General features: G+C 47.8%; 1 protein-coding gene across 1 annotated transcript in view; it reads left to right on the top strand.

The window, feature by feature from the left end:
• The window catches only part of LOC119219739 (POU domain, class 2, transcription factor 1-like), a 45,049-nt gene extending 26,073 nt beyond the window's left edge, over positions 1-18,976 (top strand). The window contains exons 2-16 of the mRNA XM_037475128.2: positions 8,548-8,613; positions 9,048-9,076; positions 9,572-9,628; positions 10,392-10,616; positions 11,277-11,561; positions 11,728-11,833; positions 12,031-12,122; positions 12,549-12,797; positions 12,891-13,032; positions 13,320-13,468; positions 13,827-14,021; positions 14,104-14,152; positions 14,561-14,681; positions 15,386-15,459; positions 16,724-18,976. Coding sequence (XP_037331025.2) covers positions 8,548-8,613; positions 9,048-9,076; positions 9,572-9,628; positions 10,392-10,616; positions 11,277-11,561; positions 11,728-11,833; positions 12,031-12,122; positions 12,549-12,797; positions 12,891-13,032; positions 13,320-13,468; positions 13,827-14,021; positions 14,104-14,152; positions 14,561-14,681; positions 15,386-15,459; positions 16,724-17,100 — 2,216 coding nt within the window. The 3' untranslated portion in view covers positions 17,101-18,976. The remainder of the gene's footprint in view (positions 1-8,547; positions 8,614-9,047; positions 9,077-9,571; positions 9,629-10,391; positions 10,617-11,276; positions 11,562-11,727; positions 11,834-12,030; positions 12,123-12,548; positions 12,798-12,890; positions 13,033-13,319; positions 13,469-13,826; positions 14,022-14,103; positions 14,153-14,560; positions 14,682-15,385; positions 15,460-16,723) is intronic.
• Positions 18,977-19,296: the final 320 nt, after the last annotated feature.

Raw genomic sequence — 19,296 nt, 5'->3', positions numbered from 1 at the left:
CCTCTAAGCAGCCAGAAAAGTACCACAACAACAACAACAACAACAACAACAACAACTGATTATTAGTTTGAAGGAGAGCGAGTGCTCTCAAGCCTTTTGAGATTTTTAAGCTCTAGCTGTGCACCTTTTCGTTTTGCATTCATTTTTGTTAGAATCCTTTTAAAGAAAAATGACACGACATTTGAGCGCAACGGGCAAAATGTAATGAAAGTTTAGCGTGAAAGAAAACCAGAAGCAACCCCACAAACACACACCGTCCTTCCTCGTCTCGCCTCCCCTTCCCTCCGTGCTCGGCCAGTTTTCTCGACTCTAACCGCAGCGCCTCGGCCATTTTGAGCTTGTTTTCTACAGTGTGTTTGTGTGTGTGTGTGTGGGGGGGGGGGGGATGAGACATGTGTAGTTGTGCGCTTTGTGTCTGTGTGTGAAAGTGCTGGTGCACAGAGAATGGACCCTTATCCAATTTGTACTGGTCAGTGGTGTGAAATGGCGGTAGGTCAGTCAGCCAGGCAGCGGTGTGTGTGTCTGTGTGTGTGTGTGTGTGTGTGTGTGTGTGTGTGAGAGAGAGAGGGGTCTTAGTTAGACATACGGTGGTGGTCCAGTGTGAGCCAGCAGGCTTTCATCTACAGTGAATAAAGACCAATGTGCTGGCACACAAGCAAACATACACACAAACACATGATTAGAGTAGAAATAGAATCAACACATAATATTATGGTGACACAATAATGGCATCACGCTGGCATCCCTGTTGTGTGTTGCTGTCTGACAGCGCGCACACTCATAAAGATAGACTTTTCTATTAAATTGGTTGTTATTGTATAGTCTACCCCCTATAGATCTGATCCAAACAATGACCCACACACACACACACACACAACTATACTCTCTATTGCTGTTACAATTATCTCTGCTCTCAAAGTCTGTAATTGTGTTCATGTGTGTTTGTGTGTGTGTGTGTGTGTGTGTGTGTCTAATGGTTAACCTGATGTCATTATCTATTTTTTGGTCTACATTTTCAGTGGCTATAAAAAAACATCAAAGCAGGAATCGAAAACTGCCTGAAACCCTTTTTGATTATGAAATAGTGCAAAAGATCTGATGGGGGGGAATAAAAAATTGCTTAGGTATGTCAAACTACTTCAACTTGATAAACCTCTAGCATTTATCATTGTTTTTTCATCCCCAAAGGGTCCACTGATTTTCAAAATTGGCTTTTTTTTTCAGTAAATCTTACAACGGATAGGATTTACTGAAAAATAAAACGTGTGGCACAAACATGTGAGAAAAGCACCTCTAAACCGTCCCTAATGCAGAAGAAACCCTCCTGATCAAAACCCTATGGTCAAACAGCAGGTAATTTGTCTGTAAAAGGTTACGCGGCACAGACACACACACACACACACAAAAGTACGGCCCGCTCCGAGGACTCGCAGTGGGGCCGACCATCGTCTGCATCTGTAATTGTGTTGTTGTTTTCGCGGGTGTGTGCATGTCCGTCCGTGTGTCATTTGGTGAGTGAACATAAGTGGGTCTGGGGCAGTCTGTTGATGGAAGGAGTGTAAAAATAGAGAGATAACAGCCACTCTGGAGCAAAAGAGTTGAAGGAGGAGGGTGGGGGGGGGTCAGAGCAGAGTGGCCTTGAGCACCCATTCTTCCCCGCAGCCGTCGATTTGTCCATCTCTCTCTCTCTCTCTCTCTCTCTCTCTCTCTCTCCGTGGCCGGCTCGCCGATTCGTTCAGCCAGACCTCAACAAAATGGAGTTTGTTAAGTGTGATGGCAGCGGACGGTGGCCGGGCGGTGACACGTTTAGGAGAGCGACCGGCTTAAATCCCACGCTGTCTGCCGATTTGAAGGAAAACGTTTGATTTGTTTTCTTGTTGTTCTGAAGAAATCTGTTGGTCATTCGTGGATCATTCTCCACCAATCAGAAAGGATAAACCAACGGGAAAAACATCGGGCCTCTATCAGCAAAAAGGGGTTGCTTTTTCTCTCGTACATCATAATGTTTGATAAAATACATTCACTTTAGGGGGGGGGGGGGGGGGGGGGCAAATTATAGCACTCCACCTCGCCTCTTCACCCCTTCTCATCTGTGGCTCCATCCCGTCCCTCGGGGTGATTTCAGCAACCTGCATCTTATCCCTAAACTCTGAAAGCGCCCGGAGCGTCCTGATCCCGCCTGCTGGAACTGAGGGCCGTCACGCTCCCAAGATGGGGGATTTTCTGATGCAACTGGTCAGGACAGCAGCCTGCGATCGTGTCATGGCAACTCAGCACGTCTCCGTTTGAATTGCCGCTACATATAATAGTATTCAGCTCTGATCGGGTGCCCCCCCCCCCCCCCCCCCCCCCCCCCCCCCCGCCCCGTCCCAGCCACCGCTGAATGGGCGCCTTGTCTCTTGACCCCTCCGAACCAGAAAAGGGAGCCTACAAGTCAGAGAGAAAAAGAGAGGTGGAAACAGGAGGAGAGGGAAGGGTGTGTTTGGCGGCGGGGGGGGGGGGGGGGGGGGGGGGGGGGGGCGGCGGGCTGTAAGGCAGGAGTCAGCGGCTTCTGCAAAAGTGCCTCCAGTGTGCGCGGGTCTGGCTACCCCCCTCTGCAGGGCCCCGATCGATACCAACTCAGAGCAATAAAGCTTTCCCCCTGTCATCTCCGCAGAATACAAAGCAGAGCAGGGAAGGGAGGGGGGGGCTGGGGAGGGAGGGGTGGCTGTTCCGCTAGCCACACCAATTTCCTAACCCCCTCCTTTTCACCTCCCCCCCCTCTTCTTTTTCCCTATTTCCAAATCTAACCAGAATAAAGCGCTCACCCTCCACCGTTCTTGCACCTCCAACCTCTTCTTCTACTTCCCTTCTTCTCTTCCCTCCCCATCTGGGTGACATCGGGCCTCAGCGCGGGGCGGACCGTCGGGTCGGCTTTATTTTAAAATGAATTGTGTTTGAATAATACAGTTAATAATTCATTGCTGTTATTTAAGGAGCGATTGATGGATGGACTGAGAGGAAGAGAGAGGGACCAGATGTGGGGAAAGGTGGGGCGATGGACGGCGAGGGGAGACGAAGGCAGCGCTGGTGTCATGATGGAGAGGGAAGGTTGGGGGAGAGAAGGTGCCAGTAAAAGCAAATAGGGATGGGGGGGGGACGGCCATAGACGGAGGGGGGGAAGGGAGCAGAGGTATTACACTGAGCGAGAGATGGATGTGTCGATGGAGAGGAGCTGGCTGCAAGAGAGGTGGGGGACAATAAGGTGGAGCTGGTTGGGGGTGGGTGGGCGGTATTTAACAGGACAGGAAAGGACAGAATAGGAAGGGGATAAAGACGTTAAATAAGCGCTCTGTTTAATTGGGGGCCAATTTAAGTCGCGTCCAATCGATGAACCTGTAAGACTCTCTCACTGCGCAGGATCAGATCCTGGATCAGAATCAGCTGTCACTTCACACACACTACTGGGTTTTCACCCCAAATCCAAACCGTGTGAATATAAATATCTCTGCAGTCACGTGAGACTTCATAACTGCAAATTGAAGGATGGATGTGGGGGGGGGGGGGTCTTCTGTGGCCTTATGGCATGAGATCCTTTTGGCCCCCGTTGGATGAATGTGCGGGTCAGTAAGAATTAGTACTGTGGGTTCTAATTTTTCGTAAATTTGGTATTTTATTTCTGTCCCGTATGCAAGTTAACTAAAATGATTAGCTGGTGTTTTCACACAAAAATCCCCACAATGAACACATAGTATCACTAGGGAGTAGTTTAAAGCCTCCTCTTCAGGGGCAGCCTCTGCATTGTTGATTTCATTGTCAGTATTTTTTATACATGGGTCTTTATTTTTCTCTTGTTCTGCCTTCATGTGACAGTTGCACATACAACTGTAATTTGTGGTTTTAACTGATTTTTTTCCTTTCTTCTCTCTTCTGATCGGATCCCATCTTTTAGATGTCGCTGTCACACACACACACACACACACACCCCATCAGGGTGAGGCTTTGTGTCTTTGTTCAGTCCGATTGCCCGTTGGACGTCCTGTTGTTCACTTTAGTTCCGTTAGTTTACACTTGACTCACTCCTCTCCCTCCATATTCTCACATTGATCACGTCTAAATTAGCCCCCCCCCCCCCCCCCCCCCCCCAACTCATCACTCCTGTGACTCCTAACCGCCTTTGCAATTCTTTTTTTGGGAGTGTGGAGGGGATATTTTCCTCATTTCACCTTTTCCACCTCACCTCGTTATTTTTTTTCCACTTCCAGCCCTTATCCCCACATTCCTACTTTTCTGTTGTTGCCTGTTTGTATTTTCCATCTTTTCTGCTCATTTGATTTTTTTTCTCCCTCCCCCTTGTCCCTGCTGTCCCATCACGCATCTTGCAATTTGCTGTCTCTTTCCTCCCCACATCCTCTAAAATTCACTCTAAATTTCAGCATCCTCCTCATCTTCATCTTCTTCCATCCTCCCACTTTGTCCCTCGGTTCTTGGGGGGGAAGTAACACATTTCCTCCACTTCCCTTGTCCTCCCTTCCCTCTATTTCTCTGTTCCATCCCTCCATCCCGGCGTGCCGCTCCTCGGGGAGGGCCGTAATAATGGTGGAGGGAAGGAGAGAGGGAGGGAGGTGCGATTATTGTCTTGTCGGGAGTCAGAAGAATCGATCGGCACAGAAATATGTGGTGCGAGAAAGAGGTACTGTATCGGATATAATAAACACTCTGGAGACATATTTGTGCCTGTGAAAACACACACACACACACACACACACATACATGTGCAGGTAATGACTCTCGGCCTCTGACCCACACACACAAAGACACAGTTGTGCATAAAGTCAAACAAACGAGGGCGTTACTCATCCGCTCCTCAGTATATGGAAGCATGAAACAAGTCGCTTATGAGCACTATCGACCCGGTACAGCTTTAGCAGCGTGCTGAAATTATGTTCTCTTTGTGTGTGTGTGTGTGTGTGTGTGTGTGTGTGTGTGTGCGTGTAAGTGTGTGTTCTGCTCGCTCAGATCCTACAGATATTATCGGCAGGAAGTGTCTGGTTCTTCTGGAGAAAACACTGAAAAGAGTTTTTCACGTTGTATCGACTTGTACAGCAACAATGAAACTCCTTCTTAACAACCCACTGACAATTATTTACGCTCTGCCAGCTGAATGAATCAATTATTTTCTAAGCACACTATTAGGATGTAAATAAAGGAAGGTAGGATTCCTTTAACGGGGGTTGATCGTTTTAACGTGGTTTGCGTCACACAGCTGCAGGCAGAGAAACATGTTTATTCTTAATGATTAACACTCACAGGTACACACGCAAACATGCGAGGAGCGGACAAGCACACACACAGCGATGTGTGCACGCAAGCACACACACACACACACGCATACACTGATCTTTCGTTGCTGTTGCCTGGCAACGAGTCTGTGTGTCCTGTGCTAGCCGAGCACTGTTCAGCGATGCCTTGACCGCTGCGGCTGACCACTGCCGGGGGAGGAGGAGTGTGGGGGGAGCGGGATGAGGGGATGAAAACACCTTTTTTTGGGTGAAACAGCCAAAAAGAGCTGTTTATTAGAAGAAGAATTCTTTAGTCGCGGACTCACTTTGTCCGTTACATTAAGTACACACTGATAATAAAGAACAGCTTTTATTTCTATTTTATTGGCCCTACAAGGACTCATTATTCCCATGAGACCAGGCTCTCACTGTGGTGGAGCCACAACGATGTCACAGGTGAGCTAGTTAGCAGCCCGCTCTGCCTTAGGTTTGCCAGAAGCCAACTCGCTCCACCCTAATGAGAATCACCCCACCCGAAGTGCTGTCCTCTTCCGGAGCAGCTCCGACACCGTGGTGCAAAATGAATGAAAGGTGATGCTTTAAAAAAAGGATGTATCGAAGGTGAGGATGCAAGAGATATGGGGGGGGGGGGGGGGAGGCTGGGGGGGGGAGGAGTAAAGGGAAGCAAAACAGGTGGCGATGGAAAGGGAGTGGGAGTGGGAGTGGGGGTGAAAAAGAAGTTCAAGTCAGATGGCTGTATTACAGCTGAGGAAGAGGAGGAAGGGAGGCAGAGTAAGAGTTGATGAAGGTTGGGGCGGACGGAGCTGGGTAAGGGGGAAAGCGTGCAGCTCCCTCTCTGCTGCAGAATTGGTATATTTCATTAATGTTTGACATTTAATGTCCAAGTTTTAAACCAAGCTAAACTGAACACATCGCTGTTTTCTTTTACATTTTATAAAAGACATGATTGATGGCACAAGTAATGATTAGCGTCATCACTAAATGTAAGGCTTACTACCATGTTATGCAGAGTCATCTTTAGTTGGCAGTTCATCGGCTCATTTAAAGTCGCTCGTTACAGCAGTTGCAGATTTGTCTGTGTGTGTTTTGTAGTGAATGTGACAGGGGACAGGTGGGAAAGGCAGGCAGCTTGTGTGTGTGCGTGTGTCCCTGTGAGGCGCGAGGTGGCCGAGACCATGTGTCTGACCTTTGACCTCCACACGCCAAACAGCACGCCACCACCCCCTCCTCCTGACACACGCACACAGAGAGAGACCCACACGCCGTCTGTCAGCAGCCCCATGACAGGTGTGACCGAGGCGGGGTGGAAAAGGGGGGAGGCGGGTGAATTTGGGACCCCTCAAGCCATCCTAACCCCCCACCACAGCCCTCTCTCCCTCCCACACACTAATTCCCCCCTTTTCTAATTCCCTGACAGTGACCGTGCACTGAAGAAAGATACATCACCCCCCCTCCCCACCGCCCCCCTCCCCTCTCTCTCCTTCTTCCTCCCTCTTGTTCTCTATGCTACTAGCACTGATAGGGTGAGCAGAGTAGTAGTGGTGGTGAGGGGGCGGTGGCCATTGTCCCTCGCGGTGAATGACGCTGTATTCAGAAGATTGAGAGATATGAAGAGCTGCATGAGGAAAAGAGTTCCTTTGGTCAGTTTCCATACAGTAAATAAACAAGGTGTCTGTGGTGGTGGTGGGGGGGGGGGCTTTGAGTCACCGGTATTTGAGGCCTCAGAGGCAGACAAAAGGAGAGAATCATTTTTTAATGGGACCCTCCCTACCAATAAGCCGAGAAGATTAAGAAGCCTTGTATGTGTGACAGTTAACCCCGCTTGGAATAAAACGGATCCAGCATTTAGGGAAATTGTGTTTTCAAACATTGGGGGTAGTTAATGTAATAGCTGCATGTGTATAGCTGCCTATAGGAACAATGCTAACAGGTGCACAGCACACACACAGTTGAGGCTCAGCATTTTGAGGAGGGTGCTGCCACCATCTGGTTAAATTATGTAACTGCAACCCTCTCTTACTCTTCCTCTTTGTCTCTGGTTCACCTTTATCCTCATCGGTCATCCATCTTCCACCTCCCCTCATCACACCTTGAACATTTCTGTGACCCTGATGATAAGATTACAACACACTCAAACACCAGGCTTGAATATCATTTCCAATAAGCCCTTCTTCTTCTTTTGTTTTCAAGTATTCTTCCCTTGTCTCACATTTCCTGAATCATACACAGTGTGTGTGGGGTCTGTGTGTCTGTGTGTATGAGTTCCATAGGGTGAGAAGGAGGCAGTGAAGCAGCAGGACAGAAGCTGTAGGTGTAATTACAGCGCGGAGGGGAAGAGGGGAGGGGGGGGGGGTGGTAGCTGTGCTTTCATCGGGTGTACTTTGATTATTTCCACGGCCTCCTGTCATATGCCTGAATTGCACACAGCAATAGCGCGGATACTAAATGACACTCAAACTCTTCTCTTTTTCTCTGCAAAAGTGCTAAAAAAATCATCAACAGGCCAACGTTTTAAGAGCAGCGTTTCCTTCCAAAATGGCGGCTGTAGTGCTGAGTAATGTTCGGTGCTCCAGTAAGCAGTTCCTCTGGCGTCGCTCTGTCCTCTGACCAATTACTGCCGGGGCTCCCAGAAGGCGGCGTGCACAGGCAGCAGGGCCGATAGCGGTGCTGCTTAAGGCCACACGTCCCGGCTCGATGCAGTTTTCATTCTACGAGCTAAATTAGAGGACAGTGCCATCACTTTTGTTGGTTATGTGAGATTTCTTTCGTTGAATATAAAACTGTACTCTGTCTTCCAAGCCTGAACCTTCTGAGCACTAATATCAATATTTGGCTTTTAGCTGCGCAGTGATGTGTTTTTTGATTTTACAGCGTTGGGCCCTCACAGGGTTCAGTCATACCAGCAGAGCATGTCCCGCTCCACGCGCTTTTACAACATGTTGACTGCTTGCAAAGTGTGTGTGTGTGTGTGTGTGTGTGCCGTTTCATGCGGCACTGGGATTGTATGCATATGCATATTTTTTTAAACAATAATAACTGACTTCAAAAGTATTCTGTATCTTGCCAGTAATATATTAATTGCACAATACAAATAGCGCAAAGAAATAAATCCTCAATGGCTAAATAGTCAGTGTGCAGGATTCATAGTCACAGTGGCAGACTGTGACTATGAATAAAATATTGAAAAAAAAAACGCCTCCCAAAACCTCTGTGCGTGCACTTTGACCCTTTCTCATGTGTTTCTGACTGTGTGTGTGTGTTGCAGATATCAGGATGTCCAAAGCAGCAGAGGAGGAGAAGCCTGGGGCTGAGTATCCAGGCGACAGTTCAGGTACACAAACACACACACATATACGCTGGGTTTTGCTGCTGATTGGAGGGGTCTGGGTGATAAGGGTTGCATCTGATGCGCGCTGTAGTGACAACTGACAGCAACAGCGGGATGAAGAATTTTAAACATTTGACAGCACAGATGCGATTGGTTCACGGAAATGGTGCCTGCGCCTGGTTGGCTAGTACTAAACAAACAGCTCACAGCGTCACCACAGGGAGAGAGGAGGCACCGTGTGAAACGCACAGACCCGTTCAGCTTGTCTTCTGACTGAATTTTAACCCTAAGCTTCATATATATTCCATTGAGTGAATGTTAACAATTGTCCAATCAGAGCAGGTTTCTAGTGTGTTCTTCTTTCATCGACTTAAGGCCATTTGTAGGACTCACAAACACACGCACACACACTAACTAACAATCCCTCTGTGTTTCAGACTCTAACAGGAACAGCCCCGATGACCAGGTTGGTTTCAATCCTGTATTTTTACAACTGATTTAACAATTATACATATACATACAAGTTAGTTAAAGGACTCATCATGAACAAAGCAACGCCAGTTTTCAAAACATGTCAAATCACGGGCAGTGAAACATAAACTGAAACTCTTATTCCGAAACAAATATAACAAGTTACCGTAATGAGAATAAAACACAAATCTCACAAATCAAATAGAAACGGCATAAAACTAGATCAAATATTTATTGTGACTAGGATTGATCACCGAACAGATTATACAAGACACAATCGAGCTCACACAATCTTTGGGAACTATGTCCTCCCGTCTCACCCCCTCCTCTGGCTTTCATGTGGATCTCCACATCCGAATAACTGAAATCTAACCGAGCCCTCTCCATACTTCACTGTGTTTCCCTGTTATTCTCACCTGATGATGCTGACCATGTAAATATATATGCATGATTGTATTTGTAATAATTGTGTGTGTGTCTGTTGCTGCAGGTCCAGCCGATGAAAACAAGCCCTTTCGACGTCTCCCCCACACGGACTATCAGCAAGGTGAGCCCAAGCTTGTGTCTGTATGAGTATGTGTGTGTGTGTGTTCAGGTCAATCCCAGCTCATAAACTGTCAAATATTGGATGTCAACCGCTTAAATATCATTAGATTCAAAGATCATAGATTTGTGTATGTGTGTGTGTGTGTGTGTGTGTCTGTAGATGTCACTAAGAGCCAAGTAATTATTTTATGTTAAACCCAGTCACCAGTCACAAAAAATTATAAAATTAGTTAATGAAGTCAACAAATGTAGTTGTTATACCTCATAACAATAAGCACGCTTCATGTAGTACAGACATATATGTTGATAAGTCTCCTTGAGAAAAGTGAAATGTTGTCCATGAGGACGTGTGGGGACGAGCTGGCTGTGCGTGATGGACAGGTAAAGAAGCAGCACAGTGCGGTGGTGATGGACGGGTGACGACAGCCACAGGTCAGAGGTCAGCAGCGTCCCTGACACCTCGAAAAAACCAGGAGGATTGAGTCAACCCACTTGAAGATATGGACCAGCAGGGAGCAGCAACACACAATAATTCTATATAACTCTATTTTCTTCTTTCTTCCACCTGCACAATCTGGTTGGTCTTCCAACGCCTCCACATTCAGAGGAACCGGTTCCCCGGTTCTATGAGGAGTTGTGAGAGTGCCGGCCAAACTGGTTGATTGATATGCAGCCACTTAAAGTGTGGTTTCTGCATCGGGGGAGGGATGGGGTGCCAGAAAGCAACCTCGCTGAAGGAAAATGTGTCTCTGTGATCTTTTTAGGGCAAAAGCGAGGAGAGCTGTGAGATGATCCACACCACCACCTCCCCTGCTCCACCTACACCTCCCTCCCAGCAACAGCTACAGCAGCAGCAGCAGCAGCAGCAGCAACAACAGCAGCAGCAGCAACAGCTACAACAGCTGCAACAGCTACAACAGCAGCAACAGCAGCAACAGCAGCAACACCACCACACGCAGCTGATGCTGGCGGGCAGTCAGCTAGCAGGGGTGAGACAACACTCACACACAGACATTATTATTTTTTAAATAATGCAGGTGGAATGGTTTGACCAAAAGGTTCTTGTCCAACATGGCGACTCTTTCTAACAGATTTCCAAGCTGGACATCTTTTTCGAAATTTCTTCTTTTCAGTCTCTTTCTTTCTTCTGCTCTTCCGGTTCAAGGTGCCCCATTGTTTATTTGACTGACAGTTTAGACGACTTTCGATTTCCGCTTACCCCTTCTGCTCTTCTTTGCTTTGTATTATTTTCAATGGTGTGTAGGTAAGAAAAGAAGCCACACTAGTCCACATCTGTGTACATTAAAGTGGAGTTAAATGCTCTATGAATGAAATAAGCAGCATTCATATGAGCAACACTATATTCAGTTGTTAATGTTAAGCTCGGAGGAATGTTGTGTAGGAAAACATTCAGTAAAACTACATTACTGCCCTGAAGGATAGGAAGTCACTTCTGCAACACGCAGGTGGGGGCGGGGCATACCTGAGCTAAATGCTCTGCAGGTTAAGCGAGAGGCTCAGATCGGCCTACACATCTATTCCTCTTTGTTCTCTCTCCTGACTTTCCTTCCCGTCCTGATGCATTTCATCCCTCTGTCCTTCACATCCGCTGACTGCGTCTCTACCTCTTCACCTCTTGCTCCCCCCAGCTTGCCGCCCTCCTCCCTGCCCAGCAGCAGCTGCTCCTCCAACAGGCTCAGGCTCAGCTGCTGGCGGCCGCTGTTCAGCAGTCCAACGCCGCCCACGCCGCCCATGCAGCCCACGCCGCCCACGCCGCCGCCCAGCAACAGGCCAACCAACAGCAGCAGCAGCAGCAGCAGAACCAGTCACAATCGCAGCAGCAGCAACAGCAGCAAATCAAACAGGAACAAACTATCCAAGTCCCGCCTCCACAACAGCTGGCCCTGTCTCAGCCAATCCAGCTCACAGCCCAGGTATGAACCTCCAAAGTTCTGAGGAACAGGGTGTAGCTTTTCTACTGAAATCGCCCTGATGGTCGATCGATCTTGGTTTGATCTTGGAGTCGCAACATATTTATTCAAAGACTTTTTGTTTCCCTCTGCGCTGTGGATTGAAACGTGTCCGTGTCTGTTGTTGCAGGATATTCAGCAGCTGTTGCAGCTCCAGCAGCTGGTTTTGATGCCCGGTCATCCTCTCCAGTCACCTGCACAGTTCCTCCTGTCTCAGCCAGCTCAGCAGCAGCAGGGTGAGGACAATTTAATATGTGCCACTCTAAACGATCAAAACCACTGTCACTCGATATTTAAGATATTATTCAAAAGCCATCCATAGATCCTCTTTTCTGTCAGCATGTTTTGTTCCTCACCTGGTTGCTTTACTCGTTAACTCATTGAATCATTTGATGGATTGTTTATTTTGTTGGTTGATTGCTCTTCCTGTCAGGTTTGCTCTCGTCACAAAATCTGATCCAGCTACCTCAGCAAAGCCCAGGGGGACTACTGACAACCCCCCCTCGCATGGGACTCCAAGCACAGGTAGGAAACGTCTGTGACAGTAAAGTAAAGAGAGAGAGAGGGAGAGAGAGAGAGAGAGAGAGAGAGAGAGAGAGAGATGAGAGCTATCAGAGTAAACCAAATGGTAACATTTCACCTGGTGTCCCCAGGCTTTATCTGCCGTAATGTGATCCATGAATGCATCCCTGCACACCGCAGCCTGGTTATGGATATTTCATTAGGCTGTGATGAAGTCATGTCAAACGGGGCGGCCAGCGTCCCCTGCTTGTCTGAGTCTTTTATGCACAGAGACAGTGAATGTAAACAAGGCGTGCAGCAGCAGCTATCACACGTGGTGTCTGGTCAATTAGTCGATACCCCAAAGCACCCTGGGTCAAACTCCTGCCTCCTGCTTCAGCTCTGGAACCAGAACAATAATTTAAACTAAACGTCTTCCTGTCACTGCAGAGGGAGAAGAGCAGCGATGTTGGTGGAAGCGGCAGTGGCGCTTCCATGGTTTCCACCAGCAGCAGCGGTGTCGTGACGTCTGTAGGATCCACCTCAGCATCCAGCAGCACCATGGGCTCCTCACTGACGTCCGGGTTGACCCCCGGAGGTCACGGGGGTCACATGGGCGAGGAGCCCAGCGACCTGGAGGAGCTGGAGCAGTTCGCCCGCACCTTCAAACAACGACGCATCAAGCTGGGATTCACCCAGGTAAAGTCCGGCGCAGAAGAGGGGAAGGTGGAGCCAATCACAGCTTGTGAGTCTCAGCTCGGTGTCTGACTTCTCTTTGTCCATCTCGAACAGGGGGACGTTGGCGTGGCGATGGGCAAGCTGTACGGCAACGACTTCAGCCAGACCACCATCTCCCGATTCGAAGCTCTCAACCTGAGCTTTAAAAACATGTGCAAGCTGAAGCCGCTGCTGGAGAAGTGGCTGAGTGACGCAGGTAAACAGCGAAGAACGTATCGCAGCCCGTTTTTAACCCATCTACAGGATGGAGAGAGAAGCGTTTATTCCCCGCAGTGATGGTGCATGACTTTAAAGTTTTAGAAATGACCTGGAATAACGGTCACTGGCCCTTACGTAGTATGAGGTCAAATGTTATTATTAGTTATTAAAGAGCCTGCAGAGGGAGTTAATAAAGTTGGAAACTTGATTAAAACAAATCTCTAGGCTATTCTCTGAGATTGAAGTTATAAATTGTGCGCTTCTCTGCTGCGGCCTCTCCCACAGAAAACATGGCGGTAGACAGCATGCTGCCCAGCCCTTCTTCTCTCTCCTCCCCCATGCTGGGCATCGAGGGTCTGTCCGGCCGACGCAGGAAGAAACGCACCAGCATTGAGACCAACGTGCGAGTGGCCTTAGAGCGCAACTTCCACATGGTAAGAGTACACAGGAACCTGTATTTGCACGTACGGACACATCTAACCAAAGAGACAAAGAAAATATCTCCCGGGACTTTACATTTTTAACACATATCTGGACATAAGATTAAAAACTCAAATTAATGTAAAACGTCTGCTTAAAGGAGGTTTTTCTCTCAAGGAGTTACATCGCGTCCCTTTGCACGGATCAATCAACCTCAACACACCACAGGGGCCACCATCAAATAGATGATATACTTATTATATATTCATTTTATTAGTATCACGTTGTTACAGACAAATCAATCGAGGTACCCACGTGGGCGTTTGAGGTAAAAAAGGCACCCTCCCCCCGTCTGACGCTTTCCCTCCTCAGAACCAGAAGCCTACCTCGGAGGAGATCCTGCTCATGGCCGAGCAGCTCAACATGGAGAAGGAGGTGATCCGCGTTTGGTTCTGCAACCGCAGGCAGAAGGAGAAACGCATCAACCCCTCCAGCAGCACCACGCCTCCCCTGACCAGCCAGACGTCGCCCATCGGGACACACAAAGCCTGCTACAGCCCGCACATGGTACGCTCCCCCTCTCGCCCCATCTATCGCTCATCAACCCATGATCTGAAGCCTTTCCTGATCTCTTTTTCTCCCACTCCAGATATCGAGTCACGGTCTGTCCCAGGTCACCACCTGCCTCAGCACAACGGGTGAGCTGTTTAACCCGTCAATTCGTTATAAAAGGGAAGGTTTTTGGAACCCTGAGGCCAGCCACGGAGTGTATTGGCCTGATGAAATCCTGAAGAATCATCACTTTAAAGAAAACGATTTCCACCAGCGTTAAATAGAAAACATTATGTTTAGGTGATGACATGGAGACACTGGTCCCACCTCGAGTTGTTTACCTCCATGAGTCAGATTTATAGACCTCGGGCCACAGTGAGCGCTATTCCTGGCCTCACAGATATGACAGATGGCCTGACAGGTAACAAACACAGCAGGAAAACGTATCAAAGCTCCTTCTCTGGTCCGCAGTAGAATGGAGCCACAAAGAAGACGCCATGACTAACAAAGCCATAACTCGACATCCCTCTTCTTCCTCGTCTCTTCACCTTTAGCTGCGAGCTCTTCAGCACCCTGCACCATGACTCCCGTCAGCTCTGCCACAGTTGGCTCCTCCTCTTCTTCTGTGACTCCACCCCCTCACAGCACAGCTAGCCCCATCCCTCCCACCACCGGGTGAGTGTTTATGCTTTAGTTTTTATACGGGATCCACAAGACTGCACTTCTTTTCTTGAGTATTTAGCACTCTAATTTTCTATTTTATGTTTAAGTGATTGCAAAGTGCAAACAATCACAATCACTTCCGGTTACGCCTCTCAAATGAAGAATCGCTCTTTTGGAATGTATATATATTTCTAAAGAAAAAAAAATTTCAACTGTTGGAAGGATACACTTTTCATTTTTAAATCCCTAGTTTGTAAAAAAAAATGAAAATTATGAATCTATTAAAGAAAGAAGGATACTATATACTTGATAGTAATGTATTTTATTTCAGCCCTAGTTAAAAGAGAGAAACATAAACTTTCAAAGACTGACCATTTGGAAAAGTCTCATTTACTCTTCCATACACTCCATCTTTGTAAGCTACATGTACAAAGGAGTCTATGGCGCTCAGCAATTTAGACTGCTGCCGCGTCAGTTCTACTGCAATTCAACACATGCACACACACACACACACAAAAGTGTCATCCATATTCTCATTGTTCAACATCAGCTGCTGCACAAATACGTAGGAGAAGCTGCTAGGGCCTCAGTCGAAACACAATCCGAGTTTCAAAGTCCTCTGGTCACTGATAAGTACGTTAACCTGAAGACTGTTTCTCTCCATGTGTGAATTGTTGTGTGTGCCTGTGTGAATTTGCGGTCCATCCACATTTCAGGAACACAATGATGGGAGTAAGCACAGGGATGAACCAGGCCCTCATTGGCAGCCACCCCCTGGCTACCATGCAAGGTGTGTGTGTGTGTGTGTGTGTGTGTGTGTGTGTCTTTATGTGTATCTGTAGGGGGGTTTCAGGCTTGATTCTCATATAATAGCCCCGCTATTATCACAAAGTGACCAAAGCCCCTCGTGGCAAAGCTTAGGAGGCCAAGTCAGCTGGCAGTAAACACTAAGGCCTGTCGGCTAAATAACTAGTCTCTTTTCTAAATGGCCCTTTTTGAAGAAGGCGATCTGCTGCCAAATCAATTAAGCATCACAAATAAGGTCGGTCGGGCTCGGCTTTGAATCCCTTACGTGATCCATCTCCCCACAGCACCCATTCAGAACTGGTGCTTTTGCTCCTGCTTCCTCCGGGCCACATGTTGGTGAGCAGGAGGCCGCCTGCTGCGCAAACTGCAGTTCTGGCACTGTCGCTCTTTGATAGTAACAAGCTGAAGGGGAGAAGAAAGAGGAGTTTGGAGGTTGAGATTAAGACGCGCACAAACACGAGCAGATACACGCTGTAATTGATAGAAGTGGTGACGGCGGAACTCAAAGGGCAGGTTGACTGACAGCAATGATACCAGCAATAGTTCTGCAGAAAAGATTCTTTTCTATATTTTTTGTATTGCCATTTCTTGAATCAAACATTTATTATGATTATACGACTATCACTTCCAAATGGCTGGACCTATTCAAGTGATGCAGAAAGGACCAGGCATGTTCTTTGCCCTGGGATTCGCTCTTCACGCCATTCATAGGGCCTGACGGGAATCCGGTCCTCAGATCCATTTCGCCACCATGGGACCACGTGCATGTGTGTTGGGAAACAAGGATACGACCGTCATCTTCACGCCTCATTGGTCCATTGCATTACAGGGTTGCGTATTCATTACCTCCACATGTAAATATAAACTCATTTGTGAAGATTCAGTTCACTCAAATCACAAAACAGTAATCCCTGCAGACTGTTTCTGAAGGGTTGTCTTGGTTTTGTTTGGTGAACTGATCCCTTTAACCATTCATGACACCCTGTCAATCATTTATGGCCCTGTAGATAAGTCAGTGTCTTCATGTGTGTCTCTGGTTACCGATGATGTTCCCTGACTTCTCTTTTCTTCTGCTTCTTGTCTCTTTCTATCTTCATCTTCCGTCTACCACTGTACCTGTTCTCTTATCCGCCTCCATCCCACTTATTTCTCTGTTTCTGCTCTGTGTCGCTCTCTTCATCATCCCTTCATCACACCGAATCCTCCGTCTCCTTGCTCGTCCTCCATCTCTCTTCTTCCCTCACCAGCCCTGGCAGCCAGCAGCGGCCAGCCACCCATCTCCGGGCCTGAGGGGGGAGCGGCTCACATGCTCCTGGGCGGCCCCGGGTGTCCCACCGTCCCCCACTCCCTCCGCCCCTCCCTCTTCCTCAACCGCCCGACCCTCCTCCCCATGGGGACTGGCTCCATGGCGACGCCCTCGACGCCTGCAATGGGACTGGTCAGCGGTGTCGGCGGGTGCCGCCCCCGGCTCTCCTTTTGCCAATCTCCGCCCCCTGGAGCCGGCGACCTCATGAGCCCGACATCGTGCCACGAGGAGTCCGCTTCCCCTTGTTCAAGTCCCGCTTCTTTCTGTTCCTTCAGCGAAGCCTCGCCACCGCCCCTGGGAGGGGCCATGGCAGAGTGATGTTCGACTGACAGCCAAAGTATCCTATCGGCACAGGACGAGGAGGAGGAGGAGGAAGAAGAGGAAGAAGAAACGGAGCTTTAGCAAAATCTTAAATTTACAACCTCGCCTATAACCAAAGCCATCTCTCTGTCTGATCCATCTCCGATAGCGCTTCTCTCTTTCTCTGTGTACCTGCTGAAGTCTTCTAAAGCCAAAAATATACACAGACGGATGACGGGAGGAAGCAGAGAGAGAGAGGGAGGATGGAGAGGATAGAGAGAACTGAAGAGCGGAGGGGACGGGGATTTTAAACCAAATAATGATCTACAGCTGGCGAACTGGCGCTGAGGAGTGTCTTTTTTGTGCTTGGCATCGGGAAGAGAAGAGCCCGCTGAGGGATGAGAAGCCAGACTGTGTGTGAGAAGCGGGAGGTAACCAAATTAAAAAACAAAAGGAACAAAAGATGCTCAAAGGGAAAAACAAAGATTAAAACCAAAATCTCCAAATACCAAAAAACTGATAACCAAAAAAGACAACAAACGAGAAAAAACAAGCAAACGGAGAGAAAAGCTTTAGTTGACATCCTGATCCGTCCGGGTTCAGTTCATTTCACCTTCACGCCAACCATTAAGCATCAAACTCAGGATTTCCTTTAGTCTCATTTTCCGGTTTTATAAAACATTGATCATTTTGTATTCATCACTCTTCGTGGTATTCCTTGCCGAAGTGTTTAAGCGGTCCCACATGCAGGATATCTACCTCTCTCTCTCTTTACAGCTTTACACTGATGAACGTACCATTAGAACAGACTGGGTTTGTCTTCAAAAAGCTGGTATTCATTCAATCCCACCACGTGGTGGAAGACACCCCACTGGCACGTCAACAGGATGAAACCTACATGATATATTGTTTTGTTTCTTTAAAATAGTCACAATATTTTTTGAAAATGATTTTATACTCATTTAAAAAGAAGATTCCGTCCCATTCTTCATCGCCATCGTCATCATCCATGTTCTCATTGTTGTCCTTAGCGTCTGCTCCACTAGGAGGACACCAGGGGGTTGTTTGTTCTCCTTTATTTATTATCCGCCCCACACGCGCTCGGGCCATCTCCAAGTCATCCTCCAGACCGCTCCTCTACCACCAGACAGTCACTCTTGGATACCAAAGCATCGCCTCTGACAGCATTGTCTCTTGATTCGCCCGGGAGACGAGTGTCCAGACACTCAGCAGAGTCACACACACACACACACACACACACACACACACACACACACACACACACACACACAACAGCATAAGAAGAGTCCAAACCAAAAAAAAAAAAGAACAAAAGAAAGAGGTGAGGCAGCGGCGTTTTCCTTACTGCCCCTAAACCCCCCCCCCTCCCATCGGCCCCTCTGCTTTGTCTCCAGAGGTCCGATCAAAGGGCCCCAAGGAAAGAGGAGACGAGGAGGGAGAAGAAGCAGGGGAGCAAAATGGTAAGACTGCAGGGGCAAAGGAAGAAGGAGAAGAAGAAGTAGAGGAGCAGGAGGTGCGCTCAAAGCAGCGGACCAAAAAACCAAAAAGTAAACCAAAAACCAAAAGCTACTACTACTGCTACTTATTATGTGTAAGTGAACTGTAAACGAAACCAAATACAAACACCGAGGGGGGGGCGGGGGGGTTAAGGGCCTGTCTGTCTGTTTGTCTTTAGCTGTGATTGACGTTGTTGTATCAACAGACAGAAAGGGTTCCCTCCCTCCCTCTTTCCCTCTTTCCTTTTACCTGGACGGATACGAATACTGAATGGAACAACCTCAACAGACTGACTTTGAATATATATATATATATATTTTTGTTTTTTGTTTTTTTGCTTTCCATAGTGTGTCCGTTAATGCTGTATGGATTTGTCTCATTGCTTTCTACTTAATAGGGTGTGTGGGTGGGGGGGGGGGGTGGTGCGACGTGTTGCCTACTTTCATATCTTTTCGTCTCTTGGGTTGTGCTCGGGCCTTTTCTTTCTGTCCCTGCGATAAACTCTGATAATGTAGCTTCCAGGATAAAAAAACAAACAAAGTAAACTTTTCAAACCAAATAGAACAACCAAACCAATGCACAAGTCAGTGTGTGTGTGTGTGTGTGTGTGTGTGTGACGGCATGTGTCAGTATTAAGATAAATTCTCTTAAAACCAAACCGTAAAACACACAACACTCTCTCCCTCATGTTGGACA

This window comes from Pungitius pungitius, chromosome 17 (genome assembly GCF_949316345.1).
Source record: "Pungitius pungitius chromosome 17, fPunPun2.1, whole genome shotgun sequence".
Lineage (NCBI taxonomy): Eukaryota > Metazoa > Chordata > Actinopteri > Perciformes > Gasterosteidae > Pungitius > Pungitius pungitius.
Note: the sequence above shows the minus strand (reverse complement) of the source record. Positions and strands in the feature narration are given on the sequence as shown.